The sequence below is a fragment of the Erpetoichthys calabaricus genome, chromosome 4 (assembly GCF_900747795.2).
Source record: "Erpetoichthys calabaricus chromosome 4, fErpCal1.3, whole genome shotgun sequence".
In the NCBI taxonomy this organism is placed as follows: Eukaryota; Metazoa; Chordata; class Cladistia; order Polypteriformes; family Polypteridae; genus Erpetoichthys; species Erpetoichthys calabaricus.
The window spans coordinates 11,608,313-11,631,049 of NC_041397.2; the positions used below are offsets into that span (position 1 = coordinate 11,608,313).

Sequence of the window (22,737 nt, forward strand, 5' to 3'; positions counted from 1 at the left end):
CATCACAGCAGTTGTGTGAGATCCCCCTTTAATTTGTATGTCAACAAATTACTTTGCCTTCTACTCAGTCAGGGTCATCTATTTCCCACCTTGGCACATAGGAGTTCAGATGCTTTCTGTTGCTCCCACATTCTTTTTTCTAAAGTGGTAAATAAAGAATGAGAAGCACTCACATTTTGTTTTAGTTTTCTGCCTGGTCTCTCCTCTCCGCACAGACTAGGTTACACTGACTCATAAGCATACACATACTGCACATGTTTATATGGGTCTTTCAGTTTTGTTTCTCTTTCTGGTGAACAGGACTCAAATCCAGACAGTGATGTGATAAAGTACAGAGACTAAAGTCTAGTCTGTCTGAATTAGTGAGATGATTTATCCAAATAACCCCAAGTAAAGAAAAACAAATGCTGATAATTGGGCCGAAACAGAATCTCTGCTTGCACTGCTCATTGGCAGAACTGCAGAGACACGAGATGTAGTATAGAAGTATAGTCTAAATCTTTGTACATATGTTATAATATTTCATATCTGCCAAGCAGCTTCTGTAGGATTAGTGTCTAAGGATTCAACAAATGCAATGAAATGCCTTTTATCAACAAATGTGCAGGGTGTCCTTGCAGTATTAAAGAAATGTGTATTTATTTGAAAATATATATATATATTGTAAGAAAAAAACACAAAAAGAGACAGTAAAGGATTGGGGCATTTAGCTGGTGATCCCCATACAATTGATGCAAGTTATAGAAAAGTTTGACAATTTGTCAAGTCAGTGTCTTTTCAGATGGGAGTCCAAACTGAGACTGTGGAAAGAGAGCAGTGGAGATGTTTATTAGGCAGGTTAGGAAAATGGGGTGGGTTCAGTTGAGCAGAAACCAGATGTCCCCATGCCATTGATCTTTTGGTCTGTGAGTAGAAGAAGTCTGTGAGTAGAAGAAGAAGCAAGGCATTAGATAGATAGATAGATAGATAGATAGATAGATAGATAGATAGATAGATAGATAGATAGATAGATAGATAGATAGATAGATAGATAGATAGATAGATAGATAGATAGATAGATAGATAGATAGATAGATAGATAGATAGATCTTTATTTGTCCCCAAGGGGAATCCCCAGAAGCTCTTTAAATAAATAAATACATAAATAGGTAGATAAGTAAATAAATAAATATACACACATGCTTTGGTCTTAATAGAATAACTATAAAGCAAGAAAATTAAGAAGAAAGAACTTAGCTGCTATAGTTCTAGTGAGGCATTAATAAGACATATTGCTGTTGGTATAAAGGGGCCCCAGTACCGTTTCTTGATACACTTCTGTGTAATGATTTGTTGGTTGAAAGTCCTCCATGTTGGTGTGTCAGAGAGGGGATGTACAGCTTTGTTCATAATGGCACTCAGCTTAGTTATAATTCCCGCCTTTGCTATGACCTCAAGGGGATCCAGAGTGTGTCTCATGACCGAGCCTGCCCTTTTAATTAGCTTATTGATTTGATGGGCCACTCTTGAAGTGATGTTACCAGCCCAGCAAGCCACAATATAGAAAACTGCGCTGACTATCACAGAGTTATAGAAGATATTAAGGATGTCACATCCACATTAAAGGAATGTGGTCTCCAAATGAAAAAAGAGCCTGCTCTACCCTTTCATATATAGTCCACCCTCTCATTAATGTGAACCCTCAAGTACTTGTAGGAGTGGACCACCACTACATTCACTCCTTGATTAGAGATCGGACATTGAGGCTCTTTGGCGCAGTGAAAGTCAATAACCAGTTCCTTGGTTTTGCTGATGTTGAGATGTAGATAATTATCTTAGCACCAAGAACAAAGTTCTCCACCTGACTCCTGTACTCTGTCTCACCCCCTTTATTAATATACCTCATAAGTGCAGAATCATCTCAGAATTTATGCAAGTGACATGACCTGGTGTTATATTTGCAATCGGAGGTGTACAGAGTTAAGAGAAAAGAAGACAGGATCATTCTTTGTGGTGTTTCAGTGTTGCTTACCCCCATATTGGAGACAAAGTCCTTGAGTCTCACAAACTAAAATCTGCCTGACAGATAGTTTATTATCCAGGACACCATAGGCTCATCCACCTTCATACCTCTGAGTTTACCCATTAACAGATATGGCTGGATGACATTGAAGGAACTGGAGAAATCAAAAGCATCATCCCCACAGTGCTGCCAGCTTTGTCCAGGTGAGAATAAGCCTTGTGAGGCAGACAGATAATTGCATCCTCCACTCTAGTCTAATCCTCCAATCTAATCCAATCATACATATAAGCATCAATTTTACAAACCAAGGTCAGTTTCATCCTTGTGCCTGATCCACTGTAACTTTTTTTACCTATAATGGAATAAAGCCAGTTTAGAATATCGAATTGATAAACAAATTATAAATTACAGCACACTCCAGGTATACACCATGTTAATACTGAAGATATAGCATTAACAATCAGTCAGTCATTTTCCAACCTGCTATATCCTAATACAGGGTCATGGGGGTTTGCTGGAGCGAATCCCAGCCAAGACAGGGCGCAAGGCAGGAACAAATCCCGGCCAGGGTGCCAGCCCACCGCAGGACACACACACACCAAGCACACACTAGGGACAATTTAGAACCGCCAATGCACCTAACCTGCACGTCTTTGGACTGTGGGAGGAAACCCACACAGACACGGGGAGAACATGCAAAGTCCACGCAGGAAGGACCCGGGAAGCGAACCCAAGTCTCCTAACTGCGAGGCAGCAGCGCTACCACTGCGCCACCGTGCTGCCCTATAGCATTAATAATTAGAGATAATTAAAAAAATAAATGAAAAATTAATAAGAGGAAAGGCATAAGGGCCTGTCAGCTGTAGTCTGTTACTTGGTCCACGAACCTACAGCTTAATTCTGTTGGCTTATGCGCAAAGAAGTCCATTCCATTTCCCTAAACTCTAAAGGAAGAATGCAAGCAAAGTCCAAACATTTTTCAGCTGTCACAATATGATAATGCTGGGCAAGAACTGTTGCCAAGCTCTGCAGCGATTGGAGAAGGAAGTGGAGGCTAGATGTATGAGGTGATTTGTAGATAAATAGTATTTTATTTGTCCAACGGAAAATTTTGCTTTTTAACGAAGTTCATGAACTATTATAACAAACAAAAACACAAACCCCTCTCAAACACAAGAAAATATTACAAATAACCAGAAGGAAAATTCTACCTTTGCTAATGATAAGAGAGTAGTCACAGGGAGGTATTATAAAGGTATATTGCTGGTAGGCATGAAGGAGCCACAGTGGTGTTTCTTGACAAACTTCTGCTGAATAATTCATTGTCTAAAAATCCTAACTGCTAGTCTGTCATAGAGGGGATGTGCAGCATTGTGATGTAATTAGCAGTTTTGAAGTTCATGCACTTTTGGCATATTACCGTTCTCCTGTCTCTGTGCAGGTCTAAGTAAATGTCGCTGTGACCTGCTTCCATATTAAACATCCAACCTTGGGGCACATTTGCTTAAATCCAACTGTTGTTTTATTTCTAGGTTCGCTTTGAAGTTGTTTTCATACCACAGGAAGGAAAATGCCTGCTCCCTTTATTTTGGAAACATTTTTACACATTGACGTGTTGCACAGAGACTCTTGTCTATTAGAAACAGAAACTAGTGAACAAAACAATATTCTTTATAGTTTATTCTGCTTCTTTTCAGACTAAACGTTGCAGTTTCAGTAATTAAAATAAGTTCATCAATGAGGTCACATGGGTAAAGCTGAACGCTTGTTAAAAGAGTCACTTTTCAATTTATGTTAGAAAGTTTTTTTTTTTACACAGAGTACCATGGATATGTGTAATAAATTACCAAGTAGTGTTGTGGATAGTAATACTTTAAAACTGTATAATGTTTTGCAATAGTTAGTTGAAAGTTAGGCAATGACCCTCTAAATTGCCTGTTGTTGTCAAACTTGTTCTTATGATATAAAGTAAACATTAACAGCCTGATGGAACAGGATGCACTAATTACTTATGCATAAATTCCCAGATCCATCATGCAGCTTATAGGTACAAGTGTCCTGTACATAGATATTTACAGCTAGTGAAAGGAGCAGAAGGATAAGGAATGTGACGTGTTAGAAAGCCTCTCTCCTTGCTTACTCCATGCTCCATGCTTACTGATTCACCATGAGAAACTTTTCTTGAGAGTTCTTCAATTATGAAACTATTAAACTTAAATGTATTGCATGTTAAGCACCTTGAAATAGTGTTCACTACAAAAGGCAGAAAACTTTCTAGGATAGGATACACATGGTTACTTTATGGAGATGCATTCTATGACCACAAGTAGGTCTTCAAAAACTAACTAAGAAGAAAGAAGGCAGGTTGTGTTGTGTTGTAATGTAAGTTAATTTGAGGCTTGGCTGTTGTGCGTCTCTGTGCCTGGTTTATTTTAGTTAAATAAAAGATGACTCAAATTTGCTATTTTGCCTATTCTGTTGCCAAATATGACATTTCATCTGGTATAAGAATTTCTTAATAATTATTGATTTTATGTGGATCCTGGCTCATTCACTGCCTGTTTAAAGTCTGGATGTCCCCTCCATTGCTGCAATATTTTCCTCAGGGTACTTTGGTTGTCCTTTTCGTGAGCCCAGTTCCTCTTTACAGGTGACAGGCACTGACCCTGTAAATCCAAACTGGATTACATTAGATAATGGATCGATAAAAGAATTGATAAACCCAGAGACAAATGACCAGCTGTAGATGTCCCCTTACTCATTTGTGTTTCTTATGCACTGCTAATAAAGGAGAGCACACCTGCCTAAGCATGATATAAATGTAACTATTCACCATGCTTTGTGCATACAATAAATATCATTAGATGTAAACTGTTGCCATTTAGCATCTTGTCTTTTTGTACTTTAATGAAACAGCTTTTCTAGTGCGGAAGCTTCAAGTGTGATGCAATCACAGTGTTAAATAGGACACAAGGCTGTTGCAGGGCAGACTTAAACATCCATTCATACGGGGCAAATTTAGATTCATTCATTAACATTCAGTAATGTGGGATGAATAAAGAATTTCTGAAAAATTCCTGTATTAGCACAGAAGAGAACATGCACACTCTATGTAATCAATTACCTGGTGGAAAATCAAACAGATATCTTTTAAACTGATAGCAATATTAACCACTGACCATGCTATAATTCTGATTCTGGTTTGAGTAATGTAAATTTCAAGGCTTTGTGTTTTATGACCATGAAACATAAATCTGACCATGTGAAAATACTGGCTTTCTGAAATAATTGGCAATAAGTTCAAAAATGTATGCTTTTTCAAGACCGCAAAGGCAGAAATGGTCATAAATTATCTCTTTCCGTACACAAACTACTCTAAAGTGTGACTGTGTTTCTGCTTTGCAGTGGCCCAGAAATAATTCTTAAGGGGACCCTAGTTATTTTTCCAAACACTTAGAGCCGAAATCAGGGAAAGCTATTTCCCAGCCATTCTTTCCTAGCAGAGCAGTTTCAGACCCAAAGGGACAGAACAGTAAAAGAAATATGGAGTTCAATTAGAATGCCAGGAAGCCTGAAGGTTGTCAATCAGAGAGGGCCAGTTGCGATTCCAGTTGAATACTTTTTGAATATAATATGGAAAGAACATTAATGTAACATTAAAAGCATTTTACATTAAATGAATAAGGTACAACAGCGTGAAAAAACACATTTTCTAAAATGTTTAATTTCATCCAATCAAAGCCATCAGTGCCTCTAATCCTTAACTTGCCTCAAAAAGAAGCAGTAATTATCTACACTAATGCTGAACCTGATGTCATTCTGCAATTGTCAAACTCCAAGTTTCTGGAATTGTATTTACTGGTTAGACTAATGACAAAGGACAATTTTGGTTATTTGTGGAGGCAAGTTTTTTTACAAGCTCCATTTTTCTTTTGAAATTTGGCAAACTTACAAATATGGGATTCTATTGTCCTTGCATTCATCTTGTTTGCATATAAACAAGACTGTGGAGAAGACCCTTGCATTCCATGCAGAGAATTGAGTATTGTTGATGTGAGTTCTTCTGGACAAATGGGCTTTTGAGGATTAGAGAGATCAAATCAATGTGCCTTGTATGTTTTGAAGTGTGCAGTCAAATACATTCCGCGGCTTCTTTCTTTGCAGTTACAGCCATGAAAACTACTGTGATGTCATAGTTACTAATGAGAAAAGCTGTTAAATATCCACTTAGTGTGTGGTGAGAAATGCTTTTCTCTTTTCATTCAGACTTATCTTGATTAAACAGATTTCGATAGAGAGGCATAGTTTGAATGCCAGTGTAATCGTGGGTCTTGTAATTAGAAGGCTGACTTTCGTTGCGAGTGTGAGGAGGTTTATTTTATGTGGGCAGAACGTTTTTCGTCAGGCTTTTTTGAATTCTTTGCATTTCTTTCCCAATATTGTTTTGAAGGTGCTTTTTTGTTATCTAACAACCCACCAACAGACAGAAAACTGGAGTATACATTAAAAAGATATTACATTTTTAAAGGTGTTGGTAGAGGTATAATAATTGTTAAATAATAAGTAACAGTAAAAAAATGTAAAATAGGTGATTATTTTTACAATTTTGAGAAATGCCTGACAATGTGATTATTAAATATTTTTATCACCTGGGAAATTAAGCTATTCCAACACTCTGGGTTTGCTACTGTGTGTTTGTATTACAAAAACCTGCTTATGTGGAATAGGAGGCACCAGATTAATAGTACGACTTAAAAACAGATAGGGAACTCACAGTGGCACCTGAACAGCAGATCTACATGCCAGAGTGGAAAGACGAGGTCAGTTTAAACCTTGCTAGTGCTTATATTTTACATATATTAATAATTAATAAAATCACACATCACAATTTCTCTTTCACAAGTATCATCATTAGGGGCATACATGAGTGTATCAGGACCTATCATTATAACAGCCATTGTGTATTTAATCATGTTTCCCACAAAAATGTCTTCTGTGAACTGAATTCACAAAGTGAAGGATACTTGTTTTTGAGAAGCTTTAAGAGCTCTGTTAGTATATCCAGTTGAATTCTTTTGAATAAAAAGAGAGAGCAGAGGAAATTAAGGGGATGTGCATTTAAAACTGAAGCCGGGAAGCACTTCTTTACTCAAAGAGTTGTGGGGATCTGAAACAAACTACCGAGCAATGTGGTGAAGCAGAAACCTTGACAACCTTTAACTCTTTCAGGGCTGATGTCGACTTTTGTCAAAATTCAGGAGTAGAGATCAGTAATCAGATGTAAACTGCAACAAAACTCACCCTTACATTTTAGTTTGACTCTTTTTGCTAGAAGGAAAGTTACATAGCTTTGTTGATTGAATCTCGATTCACTATGCATGCATGACTAGCAAAGAGCAAACAACCTCTAAAATTGCGCTGACATCTGGCGAGAGACCAAAGCAAAATACTCCATAGATGTTTTTTACGTAATTTCGTTGAATAGGACTCTGACTTGTCGGACTCCGAGTTTCATGCAAGTGATCTGGAGATGGATATCAAAAATGAAAGTGAGGTACCAGCATCATCTGATTGGTCCCCAGCTGATCGTGGTGCTGAACACTTTTGTGTAGCTGATGCGCCTACAACAGCGTTTGCCTGGGAGGACCACCACTTATGATGACAAGAGGTACAAACCATATTGCGTCACACTGCAACTGCCACCGCCACTCACCTGCTGTGCGAAGACAGCCAGGCAGCCGGCCCACCGTGCTTTCCTGCTGACCATCGAGGTGCCCCTGTGCAGCGACTGCCACCAGAGATGCCAAACAGGTGCCAACAGCAGCCACAGCACATACCAGCAGGCGTTTCATGTTGACTTATGTGTGAAACCATTGCTTTGTGTGCTTTTCAGAAAAATTAGTTTTTTGGAAAAAATATTCAGCCCTCAAAGAGTTAAGAAGACTCTGGATGAGATATTGGCTTAGCTATTAGCTAAACAAACAAGGTTAACTGAATGGACCCTGTCAAATTTCTTATCCTGGAAGTTGGGAAATTTACGTTGTATTTCAGTAAAAATGTAACAAATGAAAGTTTACTGTGTAAATAAATGTATTTCACACACAGAGTGCAAATATTCAATATAATAATATAGTGCTAAGTGGTTGTATTATTGTGTTTAACGCATCAGTGTTCAGAAAATAAAATACTTGTGGTGCTTTCCGTGAATCCATGTTCCAGTCAAGAGATGTACGACATATGACAAATATGTGGATCCACCTGTAGGGTTGTGTTGTTCTCATAATAAGAATGGAATAATAGCCTTAGAAAGTTGCTGATGACAGGGATTGTAAAATAAAGAAATGTTTAAAATGTTGAATATTCTCCTACTAAACAATCTGAAATTAAGAGGTGCCATGAAGGGAGTATGTCAGCATGATGGTGCAGTTATTAACATTGCTGCCTCATAGATTCAGCAACCTGGGTTTGAATTCCACACAGAGTTGTCTTTGTGAAGTTTGAATATTCTGTGTTTATGTGGGGTTTCCAACATGTTTTGAAGTTTTTGAAGTTTTGAAGTAAATAAGTAAGGTGAGCGACAGCTATAAATTTAAAATGAGCTCTTCAGTGAGCACACTTTGACATGGCCTAGATGTTCACAGCATGATTGTGTATCTCATGCATGTGTTAGAAACTGTACACTTCAGATACATGGACAAGCAAACTGATATTTTACTTCCAAGAAGCACTTTGGGACCCTTCAAATCTCAAATTGACATTTTAAACATTATGGGCAAATAGCAATTGACAGTGCATTTGAGCTAATTTGTTTCTTCTGCCATTAGAACCTGTGCTATGTTATGTATTTTGTTAGCTTGTTTAATGCAAAAAGATACCCAGTAATAATACAGTATGTAAGTTTCATCCAGTCAGTTGTAAGCATATTATATGTGTGGGCTGTTGCCCATTACGTGGAAGTAGCTTTAGTTAATGTAGGTATTGTTTCAGGTGGAAAGTGTAACTGTTTAAATTGAGACTAATTAGCAAATTGACACAACAGGTATTGTGAAAACATTAGAGAAAATTGTCTTAAATTGGTTGGAAGCTCTATGAAAACAGCACAAAGGTTTCCAGGAAGTGTGGAGGGAAGACAATAAAAATCAAAGGCAAATACAGAGCTAAAAGCATTCTCTCTTAAAGACTGTGTGGGTGTCAAAGAATAATGATCTTTTCTTATGGCATTCATATGCAACATGTTGTAAGCTCATCTTTGTATGTTATTATTTAAACTCTGCTTATTTTGTCCTTTCTTTTTCAGGGTGGAAAGTCTAATGTGGGGCCATGTGCTGGGAGAGACTGCAGTGGTCCATGCAAATGTTTTCCAGAGAAAGGGGCCCGTGTGAGTACTTACTAATGCCGGTTACTGTGGTTTATCTCATTGCAAGCTGTCTCCTCATCAAAAGAAAGTAACATATTGTGGTAGACTAAACAAAGCCTCCTAACAATTACAAACTCAATCTGCACCATCCTTTACCTCAGGGTGTTTCAGGAAACATACGTAAGTTGAACAGAAACTGAAAAGACTTCAAACGACCTTCATCTGAAACAGTGACGGACATCATTCACTTTATAATGAAGAAGAACTCATTAAAATCCTCACTGAAGTGAACACATATCAGTACAATGTGATTAGAAAGGGTAATTATTCTGTACTCCCATTATGCTACTCAAACTTTAAAGCTGCTACCCAGATGAACACTAACTGAAGCAGCCATGGACTGTAGGTGATACTATATAATAAATGAAGAGAGCAAACACAGCATGTAATGCCTTGCCACTACAGGATTGTATATCCCTTAGATTAAACTAGCCCCAACAGGAGGAAGTGTTACACATAGGTGTGGGGTGTAGTACATAACCTAAGCCAGGAAAAAATATCCCAGTTTTGGTCTGAGAAACTAAGTACTTGTTTTGGCAGAAATATTCTGCTTGAAAAAAGAAAAAGCAGGGATTTGTGTTTTCAGGGAGTGAGATACTTTTAAACTTGTTGCACATCTTAATATCAGTCCATGAAATACTATAACATTGTGTGAAAGAAAGTGCATCATAAAGGAGTCTGTCCTACGACACACTGGACCCCGATGGTTACCTGATGGACTTGTTTATCCATCAAACAATATACTAAGTTCTGAAACTGTCTACAAAGCAAAAAACAAACCCAGGGAAAGCTCATGCACACCATTGTCCATAAGCTTTACAATTTAATTTTGTACTATGAAAAGAGAAACACTTTTAGGTAGTTGTTTTATTGACAGCCTTACAGAAAAACAAAATGTGTAATTTAATTTTATAGATTAATACTTTAATTATGTTAGTTAAAATGAGCATTATCAAAATTTTCTTCAGAACAAAATCAAAACAATAAAATTAAATCTGTATGGGCAGTTAAAGAAGTGCAACCCTGTGTAGTACAGGGAAGACACCACTCAGAAACAAAATTATTCATCCCTTGTTGAACCTGAGGCAGGATGTGAAAAGATAACATTCATTTCTAAAGAGTGAATTAGACATAATAGTTGTCGAAAAGAATATTTCTCACATATTCATAGAATCAATAATGTGCACCAAGTTGTGCGGCCTTATGGCAACAGATATTGCTGAATAGAGACATAATGCACACCAGAAGTAACAATGAAATGTACCCACTAGGTCTTTGATGTGTGATTTTCTCTCTGGCACTTTTTAAAATTGCTAATCCGCATTATGCTGTATCCAGTCATTCCAAGATAATGGAACTTGTTATTGGTGATTTTTTAATTTAAAGTCAAACCACAGCTGAAGAGAGAGACAATGTCTGTTTGGCATTAAGGCAAGTTTACTTTTTGTTCCAAATCTATCATAACAGTAAATATCCTCTTTGCCTAATTTTAAAGTATCTAGAGCCCACTTAATGTTACATGGTACAGTAAACAGCATACGTAGTAGCTAAAAAATAAGTTACTCATAAGGGCACAGTATAACTCAACAGATGATAAACATTTTTGGTTTATACAAGTCTCCTTAAACGTGCATTGGTTACAGCAGTTGGACTCACTGTCAAGGAGTCACCAATTTTGGACGCACCATGGAGGAATTTAAGACAAGGACATTGAACTCTGCAGTTAAGCTCCCTGACCAATGGATGAGGCATCACTAGTGTTAAATTTTTCTTCTGTTAGTTTTATAATGGAATCTAACATTCTTTGGCATTCTGATAGCTTTTACACATTGCCAGGATGCTAAGCATGTTGTGGTGAGATAAAAGTACCTCAGACCATTTTAGCATTTGCTTTTGCCTAAGGGCCACCCATCGTCTATTTACATTTTATCATCTTGTTAGGACATTTTGCTTGTCTCTGTTGGTTTGCTTTTTTCTTATTGTATATATGTTTTTGAATTATTTTAATTGCATCTTCAGTATTTCCTCGTCATAGAGTCTCATGTCAGCTAAGTGCTAGTCCCCCGAGAGAAATATGAGAAGTGTGGAACCTGTGGCTGTTTGCCAGAGAGATGATATGTTTGCCTGGGTGGAGAACATATGGAAATTCTTTCATCTAAATAACAAGAAACTGCTCCACATTCATTATGAGCAATCACAGGGATTCACACCACAGGATGAAAATAATTTTAAGGAAAAATACAAAAACAGAACAGTGGATAAGAGACAATAAAATGGAAAATTATTTCATTAAAGAAACAAAGCAGGAAAATGAAGCAGCCAATCATAGACCCAGGTAAAATTAGAATCCATGTTTGTGTTTAACCAGTTATTAATTCACAACTTCCTTTTTTACTCAGCCACGAGTATCTCCAAACTTGGCTACAAATGTCCACTCCACTGAAGATCCTTTGTTTTCTGCCTTTGTATTCAAAGCTTCTTGATTTATATCTATTGGAATTCTTATAATCCCCAATTAGTATAACTTTTGGAGTAAAAGATAATAATATTAAAGATTTGTCTCACCTTGAGGGGTCCAGAGCACATCATCACAAAAAAATCTGGACCAGTAGCCTCCCTTTCATAAATACTATAGATGTCCCCAAACACTTGTTTAACACATGGTTGAGAATGAGAACCGGTATCCTAAAAGCAAATTTTATTGGCACATGTTAAATGAGGACTTCCTGCCTAAAATCCAGGAACTTCACACATTTCTTTCACTTTTTCTTTCCTTCCCCATTTAGTAAGTTATATCAGATATTCATAAGATCTATATTTTTAAAGGTAGTATTTAAGATGGTGTTGCAGACAGTGTTGCTCCCAGGGTGAACCTTCCCACTATATCACATTTAATTGATTGACAAAACACATCATCTGTGGGAAGGCACATTGAAGGGAACATATTGTTTTGTCTGACTGTGTTACTGCTTTCTGAAAAGTAAAGTGTGGTAAATCGATCTTGGAGGAGTGGGGGAGTGAAAGCTCAGTAATTTTTTCCCTTTGCATTGACTCATTTTTCATAGCGTGTTTGCACGAAAGCCTTTTTTTTAATTTCGTGTACAGTTTTCTCCTGAGAAACTAGTCAAAGTGTAAAATGTTAACCATGACAGAGAAATTGGAGATAAACAAAACTGTACATTCCGTTTAAAAGGTTTTTTTTTCTGGTACAGGCTCCTGTGTAGTGCGGTGTTGCAACATATGTTCTATTTCAGAGAATATGTTCGTTTATACAGTATAGTAAATATTAAAATAACAACAGTGCTGATTAGGTGTACGATGCAGCATAGCAGTGACCCCTAGCAGCCATAGTACCTCAGTAAAACTGGTTATACAACAGATGAAATAGTCAAGCTCTTTTGTTATCTTTTTAGAAGCAGTACTACAAACATAAGGTAAGAGACCATTGGTGAAGCAATTTGCCACATAATTGCTGTGTCTGGTACTCTTGCTTAGGGCAGTTAACCCCTAACAGTTCCCAACATTGATACATTAAAAAATAACAGGAATTTCTGGTGTTATCCAAAAGCCTTATAAGACAGCTATAACAACAAAAGGGTTCATATCTAAACCTCTCCTCAAGGCACTCCAGCCATTCAATGTACTTGTTATATTTCACCATAGCACACCTGATTCAAATTAATAAAGTAGTGAGTAATTAAACCAGGTATGCTAGTAAATTTTAACAAATAAATGACTTTGTTAGATCTTAACTAAAAATGTCAGGGTGCCTCAAGGAATGCTTTGAAAATGGCCACGCTTACACACTTTGTAGTTTTATATCAGACAGACAACAGTTAGCAAACAATAGCACATTAAAACTAGATTTTAAGATAAAAAATATAAACATCTTGAAAACAGAAAACCCACAAAGATACATCTGATGAACAGAGCCAAGAGATCACTTTTTTGAGGAATAAAAGTAATTCTGGTGAAATGCTTGCTTTTGAATCAAACAGAATCATTTTGGACCACCGTACATGCTTTGATCATGCAAAGAAGTTTTGCTGTGTGGAATGGAAACATATACAGTTAGGTCCATAAATATTTGGACAGAGACAACTTTTTTCTAAATTTTGGTTCTGTACATTACCACGATGAATTTTAAATGAAACAACTCAGATGCAGTTGAAGTGTAGTCTTTCAGCTTTAATTCAGTAGGGTGAAAAAAACGATTGCATAAAAATGTGAGGCAACTAAAGCATTTTTTTAACACAATCCCTTCATTTCAGGGGCTCAAAAGTAATTGGACAAATTAAATAGCTGGAAATAAAATGTTCATTTCTAATACTTGGTTGAAAACCCTTTGCTGGCAATGACAGCCTGAAGTCTTGAACTCCTGGACATCACCAGATGCTGGGTTTCCTCCTTTTTAATGCTCTGCCAGGCCTTTACTTCAGTGGCTTTCAGTTGGTGTTTGTTTGTGGGCCTTTCTGTTCAAAGTTTAGTCTTCAACAAGTGAAATGCATGCTTAATTGGGTTAAGATCAGATGACTGACTTGGCCATTCAAGAATTTTCCACTTCTTTGCTTTAATAAACTCCTGGGTTGCTTTGGCTGTATGTTTTGGGTCATTGTCCATCTGTATCATGAAACGCCACCCAACAAATTTGACTGCATTTAGCTGGATTTGAGCAGACAGTATGTCTCTGAACACCTCAGAATTCATTCGGCTGCTTCTGTCCTGTGTCACATCATCAATAAACACTAGTGTCCCAGTGCCACTGGCAGCCATGCACGCCCAAGCCATCACACTGCCTCCACCGTGTTTTACAGATGATGTGGTATGCTTTGGATAATGAGCTGTTCCACGCCTTCTCCATACTTTTTTCTTGCCATCATTCTGGTAGAGGTTGATCTTGGTTTCATCTGTCCAAAGAATGTTTTTCCAGAACTGTGCTGGCTTTTTTAGATGTTCTTTAGCAAAGTCCAATCTAGCCTTTCTATTCTTGAGGCTTATGAGTGGCTTGCACCTTGCAGTGCACCCTCTGTATTTACTTTCATGCAGTCTTCTCTTTATGGTAGACTTGGATATCGATACACCTACCCCCTGGAGAGTGTTGTTCATTTGGTTGGCTGTTGTGAAGGGGTTTCTCTTCACCATGGAAATGATTCTGCGATCATCCACCACTGTTGTCTTCCATGGACATCCAGGTCTTTTTCCGTTGCTGAGTTCACCAGTGCTTGCTTTCTTTCTCAGAATGTACCAAACTGTAGATTTTGCCACTCGTAATATTGTAGCAATTTCTTGGATGGGTTTTTTCTGTTTTCGCAGCTTAAGGATGACTTCTTTCACCTGCATGGAGAGCTCCTTTGACCGCATGTTGTCTGTTCACAGCAAAATCTTCCACATGCAAGCACCATACCTCAAATCAACTCCAGGCCTTTTATTTGCTTAATTGATAATGACATAACGACGGACTTGAACACACCTGCCCATGAAATAGGCTTTGAGTCAATTATCCAATTACTTTTGAGCCCCTGAAATGAAGGGATTATGTTAAAAAAATGCTTTAGTTGCCTCACATTTTTATGCAATCGTTTTGTTCACCCCACTGAATTAAAGCTGAAAGTCTGCACTTCAACTGCATCTGAGTTGTTTCATTTAAAATTCATTGTGGTAATGTACAGAACCAAAATTAGAAAAAAATTGTCTCTGTCCAAATATTTATGGACCTAACTGTATAAGTTGAAATATAAACTGTGTAATATGTGTTGCAGCTAAAGATAATGTCACATTACGCAGCTTCTAGTCAGAGGTTATGTCAGACATGCAGCCTGCAGTTGCTGCCCTCATCACCAGACCACATCAATCTACATGACGGAAATTTGCTGGGCATATTAAGTTTAGTGACTGATAGTTGACTTTCAAGCACGGTCTTTGTAGCTCCTTTTACTGACAACAACAACAATATTTATTTATATAGCACATTTTCCTACAAATGATGTAGCTCAAAGTCATTTACAGGATGAAGAAAGAGAAAAAAAGACAAAATATAAAAATAAAATTAGGCAATAGTAATTAACATAGAATAAAAGTAAGGTCCAATGGCCAGGGAGGACAGAAAAAAAAAAAAAAAACTCCAGGCGGCTGAAGAAAAAAAAAACAAAATCTGCAGGGGTTCCAAGGCCATGAGACCACCCAGACCCATCTAGGCATTCTACCTAACATAAATGATCTCCATCAGTCCTCAGGGTTTTCAGGCTTTACATGGAACAACTTGATGATGATGGTCATGTAGACCTCTGGCCTTCAACCCATCAGTGGAGGGACAGCACGGTGCTTTGATCGGGTGGTGGTGGGGCAGTGTTCCGATAAGAGGCACTAGCTCTTTCCGAAATATGTTCTTTGTGCAATTGTGGCATTTTAAGTAACCGAAAAATATATAGATATGATATAAAAGGCGATATCCCTCCCATAGTGCTACGGCGGTAAAAATCACATAAGAGAAAATAACTTAGCTTTCTTTACTGACGATTTACGCGGCATTACAGACGGGAGGGCCTGCATGTGGAGAAGTCAGTATAAAACGACTTGGACAGCAGCCAAATACTTTGAAGCCGATGGACAGATGAGTGATAACGTTCATCCGTCCTGAAAATCCTTTCAGCGCAGCGACGGAAGATGGCAGACTGTATAGATCAAGATCCCACCTTGATAAAGTTTGCCATAGGCTTCCCGTCTGTAATGCCGCGTAAATCATCAGTAAAGAAAGCTAAGTTATTTTCTCTTATGTGATTTTTACTGCCGTATCACTATGGGAGGGATATCGCCTTTTATATCATATCTATATATTTTTCGGTTATTTAAAATGCAGCAATTGCAAAAAGAACATATTTCCAAAGAGCTAGTGCCTCTTATCGAAACATAGACAGACAGCAAATAACATGCTCTCTGACGTAGCAGGTGCTGTCACTACATTATATACATTGTATTTCCATTTGAACATGAATTGATTGTCAGCTTTCATGTACACAGAGACTGCCCCTGTCACTAAGGACAAAATCCAACCTGTTTTTTAACAAAATTTTAACAAAGTAGATATAAAATACAGGTTTCAGTAAATCAAACATAACCATGAAAAAGGTCAGTACCAAATAAAAAACTCAACTTACAGCAAATACCTTAACCCTGTAGAACTCAAACAGAACAAGTTAATCATGGAGGAGAGAAGATACATCTGCACACAATAAAAAAACTAAGCGGTCATTAAGTAAAGCTCCCATCCAGGTAAGCCCAAGTAACTTACATACTGTATATTGAATTTACACTTAGAAATATATGAGCAAGCAGTACCATTAATTCTAGCACCAAACAGCTCAAGAAGCATAAGGTTGCAGAACGTTGACTTCCAGAAGTAAAAGAATTGCGAGTCAGGAGATTTCCAACTTAAAGCTTGGACTAATTTTGAAGCATTTGTGCCCAAACAGAACAGTCTCTGCTGAAAAGAGAAGATAACACAGATATTGAAAAGAAGGAAAACCTGAGGAGTAAATGGAATATTATAGGCCAGGACATTTCCAGTACATATGTAAAAAAAAGTACTTTGGTGCTTAGAAGAGCAAACAGAACAAAGGGGATCATTAGAGAGGCCCATAGCAAACCATTTATGGGGAGTGATATCCAAGTGATGCACAAATTTGAATTGTTGTAGGCTGATGATTGTTTTTTCTAGAGGCAAAAGTGATGTTCTTAAAAATCACGTCCCAGTTAAGAGGAATGGGCAGTGGTAAATCGGGTTCCCAGACTAACTGAATGAGCGAAGACTTCAAGATAGCCTTATGTAAAAAGGCATACGTAGCAGAGACAGTTTTTGTCTGAGTAGACTGGGAATGAGGAAAAAGTTAAAAAAAGGATGAGAGAAGAAGACAGAGGAATGCAGTAAGACCTGACAACCAACCAGAGTTGGAGGTAAAAGAAGAGTGAGGATGGTGAAATAGAAAATGTTCAGCAACTGAAATGCCCATCTAAGTTTGACAATGCCACAAAATCAAACCTGCTTGATTTTGTAAGGGCAAGTCATGGACTAGTTGGAGTGAGTCGCTGGGTATGTTAGACTATGCAGCTGGCCTTCACGAGAGGGCCATGCCTACTGCCTCCGACTTGTTAAACTTGTTAAGATTATGTTAATGAAGGCTAAGACTGAAAACGCTGGAAAAGTCCTGCAATGTGACATGGCCTTAAGAAACTTTCTTGTGGAAATGCAACATCAAAAATGATTGCAGTACATAAATAACCAAAAAAGCATGGGATGAGAAAATCAGTGTGAGAAACCTTTACGGAGTGATACATCTAAAGTTGTAATTTTTAAACCCATAAGATTTCAGAAGAAGAGTTAGAGAAGAGTACATTTATGGCTACCAGCAACCTTTCTGTAAAGCACACTGGTGCTTATTTCATCACCTGAAGGTGCTCATTATCTAATGGTATTGAGAATCAATGGAGTGATGAGTGCTGAGAAATGTCAACTTTTTTCTGGAAAATGACTTGCTCGCAAAAAACATAATCTTTCAGCATGATGACCCCCAAAGCACTACAAACATAATTAAGCTGAATTGGAGTGGAAGTCTGCAAATGGAACACCTGAAGGCTGATTTATACTTACGAAAATAACGTCAGGCACAGAGGCATGCCCCCGCATGCGCTGACATTTTGCTAAATGCTGTGCATGAAATTTTTTCTAACTACTCAGTGAGGCAAACGCAGCACAGTACAGTATATCCAAAATATTGAATTTCGAAGAGAGGCTGACTACGTGATGAATCAAGGGCTGAGTTTGATGCAGCAAGTCATCAAAGTGCAATATAAACATGCAAAAATATTTCAGTTGTATCTGTTCATCATGTAGGTCACCTACTCACGAGAATATTATACTTTCCCTCCATTCATCAGTTTTGGTTAATGGTTCCGACCCTAATAATAGAAGTAATAAAAGACACAACTCTTCTTCAATGAGCAGAGACCTCTGCTGTGAAATTGTGAGGTATGTGACATTAACCAAACACTGTCACCTACTGTCAATGAGAATTAATCAGTGCACCCCTCAAATGGGCTGCATCAAATATGAATTTGTTTTGGTCACGGACCATGCATGCATGCTCAGCATTGTAGTCTGCATGCAAGCTTCACAGGGTAAGTATAAACTAGGCTTTAGAGCTCCAACCTCAACATAATAAAAGAATGACTTGGAAAAGAAAAAGAACCTAACAGCATCCAAAGTCAAAAGAACGTTATAGCAAGTCATTCAAGAAGCTTGGGAAAATTACCACAAGGCTAGTGGACAAATACAAACTGATTCTGTTTTACATTCTAAGGAAAGACACAGAAAATACGGACTTGTTTTAAAAACAGAGGATGTTATTGTAAATGGTTAATGTGTCAATGTTTATGTTTTTTCAAGTGTAATATCACATTTTGATGTATAAATAAACATGTACTGCCCAGATAATTAGATTAAAAAATTTCTTGGGTGGTATAAAACGTAGACCAGTGTAGCTACAGTATAATTCAATAGATAGTGTTCATAACAATGCAAAATAGCAGTAAGAAAAGAAACTGTATATATACAAATTAAACCTAAGGCATAAAACTGGAAGGTAGTGGAGTGTGGGCTTTCAAGGCTAGAAGACCAATTTAGTTTACTATATAATGTGTTATCTCTCAGTGATCAGGAGAGACAACTGAAACTGAGACACAGCAATTAAAAAAAGAAAATATGTGCCATAGGTCTATAACCTGGATTTGAAGGGTGAAACACACATCCAGGACACAGGTGGGTCAGTATTTCCTAATGAATGAGAACTGTTTGTCATCCCGAGCTTCTCCACACATAGACATCCAAAAGTTTCTTAAAGTACCTCCTTCTTCATACAGTCTTCTTTTAAATTCAGCAGCTGATGGGTTGCTTTCTGTCTTTTCACTTGTAATGCTGTTCATTCTGAAAGACACTCTTTGAATTACATTGTTATGCACTCAATGTAAAATACCTGCAAAAGTGTTTTCAGTGATAAACTTACTTTTATTCTCAATCTTGTAGCTTTTCAAAATCAACTTGGCTAACAATGAAACAAGTGGTGATCATGAGCGCTGCAGCAGGCAAAAATACTAGCAGCTATTCATGAAGTTTTACGCTAAAGCTCTCTAACATTCCTGGTTTCTGCACAGAGGCCAATCCCACATCATTTTAGCATGTCTTCTGTTTAAATGATTTTTGAATGAGTCAAGAAGAAGAAATGTTTAACAGATGTGCATCCCGGAAATGTGCCCATTTTGTTAGTTATAGATAAAGAAGTACTGACGTGTTTATTATTTTAGTCAAGCATTTCAGGAAGATACTCCGGACTTCTCCAGATCCTGAAGTAGTGACTGAAACATACAAAGAGTTCACCACTAAAAGGATATTGAGGCCCTTTATATCATCTTATTGCAAGTGCTTGGGTGCAGCCTGTCACAGCTTACAGAAGACAGAGGGCATACTGTATGAGGCAAGACACATTGTCTGTTTTCAGGAACACAGTCGTGTCTTTAAAATGAGTATCCAGTGATAATTTGTATCTTAATAAAAAACCATGTGACACTGAACTGAATTATGCTGGTTCGATAATGGTGAGTTGGAAAGAGACCATTTTAAAAGTTTCAGCATTCAAAATATTTAATTTTCCATACACAACACATCCATTGGAATCCTGATTTTTTGTATTGTTACTTACTCTTTGTATTCTTAATTCTTTTAAAGGCACTGTATAAAATGTACCCTTATATCCATTTCAGCAAATATTGAGTATGATGAAAACAAAAAAAGTATTTTAATTTCTTTGCCATCCACAGTGCCCATCTAATATATAATTAGCACATTACTGACAGGACTGTGTCTCTATGGTGTAATTTGTGTCAAATGATGTGACCCCAGTACAGGAAATTTCATTTTACTAGTTTCAGCACAGACAGTAGTAGTTAGCACAGCTGATTCTTAGCTCCAAAGTCTAAGGTTGACATCCCCTTTTAGGCAGAGAGGAGTTTGCAGGTTGTTCTTGTGTCTATGTGGGTTATCTCTGGGTGCTACCTATCCCAAACTGTCATTTTAAAATCCACTCCCTATCAGCTTGTAAATGAAGTGTATTGTCAGGGGGATCACTTGGGATGAAATGTTTCTGGTTAGAAGGTATTGATGCAAGATATTCAGAGACATAATCTGAGATAGAAATGAGACTACTGTTGTATGGGCTTCTGGTAAACCACAGTACCAATCAGTCCAATTCATTTATAGTTAAGTTCAACACTTTTTAAAAACATTTTTACTTATGAGCCCGGCAGACTATATAGTATGAAAAAAGAAGTATAGCTTAAACACAAAACATAATATTGATGCATAAACAGAGAGATATTATGAAATGGAAAAGTGCATGTGAATACATATTCAGTATATTCAGAGCCTCGTCACTTTCAGCGCACTTTATTGTGCAGTAGATTTAATTTTAAATTGATTACTTAGCCATTTTTTCTTATCAGTCTACATTAACTAACCCAGAATGACAAAGTGTTTTCAGAAAGGTTTGGGAATTTATTGAAAATGAAAAACCTAAAACCTGTCATTTATATAATTACTAGCAAAATAGCCTCGCTTTGCAGCGGCGAAGTACTGCCTTCAAATTTTTATTAAGAAGAAAAGTAAATCTTTTTAAACTGAGGGAAAATACATAAATAATTATTTGTTAAGCATCTCTTTGTATACCACTCATCATAGCTTACTCTTGAGCATGCAACGTATAGTTGGCCATGTGAAAAGCAATCTTGCCTCAAATCAATGCCAACCTTTTGTAGGGTCTGTCCCTGAGACTTATTAATTGTCATTGCAAAGCAGAGCCTTACTGGAAATTGGAGGCGTTTGAATTGAAATGGGTTTCATAACTTCGCATCCAGCTTTTGAGAGTTTAAACATTCATAAACATCAAAGTGTCCACTACTCAAATCGTCACCTGTTAATCTAAGATGTTTAAGAGGCATTGGCGGTTGTCCAAAGGTGTAAAATATTTGGTCATTTCGGTACACTTGAAAGCGACAACCAAACAATTCAGCGGCAGCCATCCACTCATTTTGTAATTAGATAGATAGATAGATAGAATTACCGCACCAGGGGTGTGTTAACTCCAGAAACATTAGCGCACCGCATTTTTTGCTTCCTTTTCATCGTCCCTGACGAAATAAATTTGCAAAAATTTGTGTTCCTCAGGGGCGGCACGGTGGCGCAGTGGTAGCGCTGCTGCCTCGCAGTTAGGAGACCCGGGTTCGCTTCCCGGGTCCTCCCTGCGTGGAGTTTGCATGTTCTCCCCGTGTCTGCGTGGGTTTCCTCCGGGCGCTCCGGTTTCCTCCCACAGTCCAAAGACATGCAGGTTAGGTGGATTGACGATCCTAAATTGGCCCTAGTGTGTGCTGGGTGTGTTTGTGTGTGTCCTGCGGTGGGTTGGCACCCTGCCCAGGATTGGTTCCTGCCTTGTGCCCTGTGTTGGCTGGGATTGGCTCTAGCAGACCCCCGTGACCCTGTGTTCGGATTCAGCGGGTTGGAAACTGGATGGATGGATGGATGTGTTCCTCAGTCGGCATAGGTAAAAGGCTGCCAATCAAGTGATCCACTTGTCCATGGACTTTGAATGAAGGCATAACATTTCCCTCAATGATTTGGTTAGCACTAAATGACGTCATTTGAAATGCGCTGTGGTACTTTTGAATGTTGTTCAAGAAATGCTCACTTTGAGGATGTTCGCCATTTAACAGGCCCTCAAGAAGGTCAGGAAGCTTATGTAAAGGAGTGAGAGAGACTTTCCCACCATTACAGTACAAACCAGGAGACTCACATTTCCACCTATGAGCTTGACAGTACTCACAGTCAACATCTATGGATCCAATGTGTACTGTTTTGTCAGATTCATAATGTATGTTTGGGTCGTTCGCAAATCCACAATCGGCTTTTTTGAGCCAAACCTGTTGATTTCGTATGAGCCGCTTTTCATTATTGGGATCGTACCTAGAAACAGAAGCTCTATTAACTTGTGGATTTGCCTGCGAGTATTTAGCGACAGCGTCTCTATGAACTTGTGGATTTTTCTGCGAGTATTTGGCGGCAGCGTCACGAAGTTGTTTCCGTAGCTGCATCAGAAAATGTACCACAACGTCTGACACGCCTCCTTTTTACTGTTTTTTTACAGCTTCCGAAATAAGTACGTACATCAGTTTCGGTTAGCGCAGGGAAGCCGCCTACCAAATTTCGTGAAGATGGGGCCAT

General features: G+C 37.9%; 1 protein-coding gene across 3 annotated transcripts in view; it reads left to right on the plus strand.

Moving 5' to 3' along the window:
- col4a2 (collagen, type IV, alpha 2) overlaps positions 1–22,737 on the plus strand; it is a 266,524-nt gene that overhangs the window by 88,169 nt on the left and 155,618 nt on the right. For all 3 annotated transcript variants that reach the window (XM_051926298.1, XM_028799203.2, XM_051926299.1), the window contains exon 4: positions 9,300–9,380. In XM_051926298.1, coding sequence (XP_051782258.1) covers positions 9,300–9,380 — 81 coding nt within the window. The remainder of the gene's footprint in view (positions 1–9,299; positions 9,381–22,737) is intronic.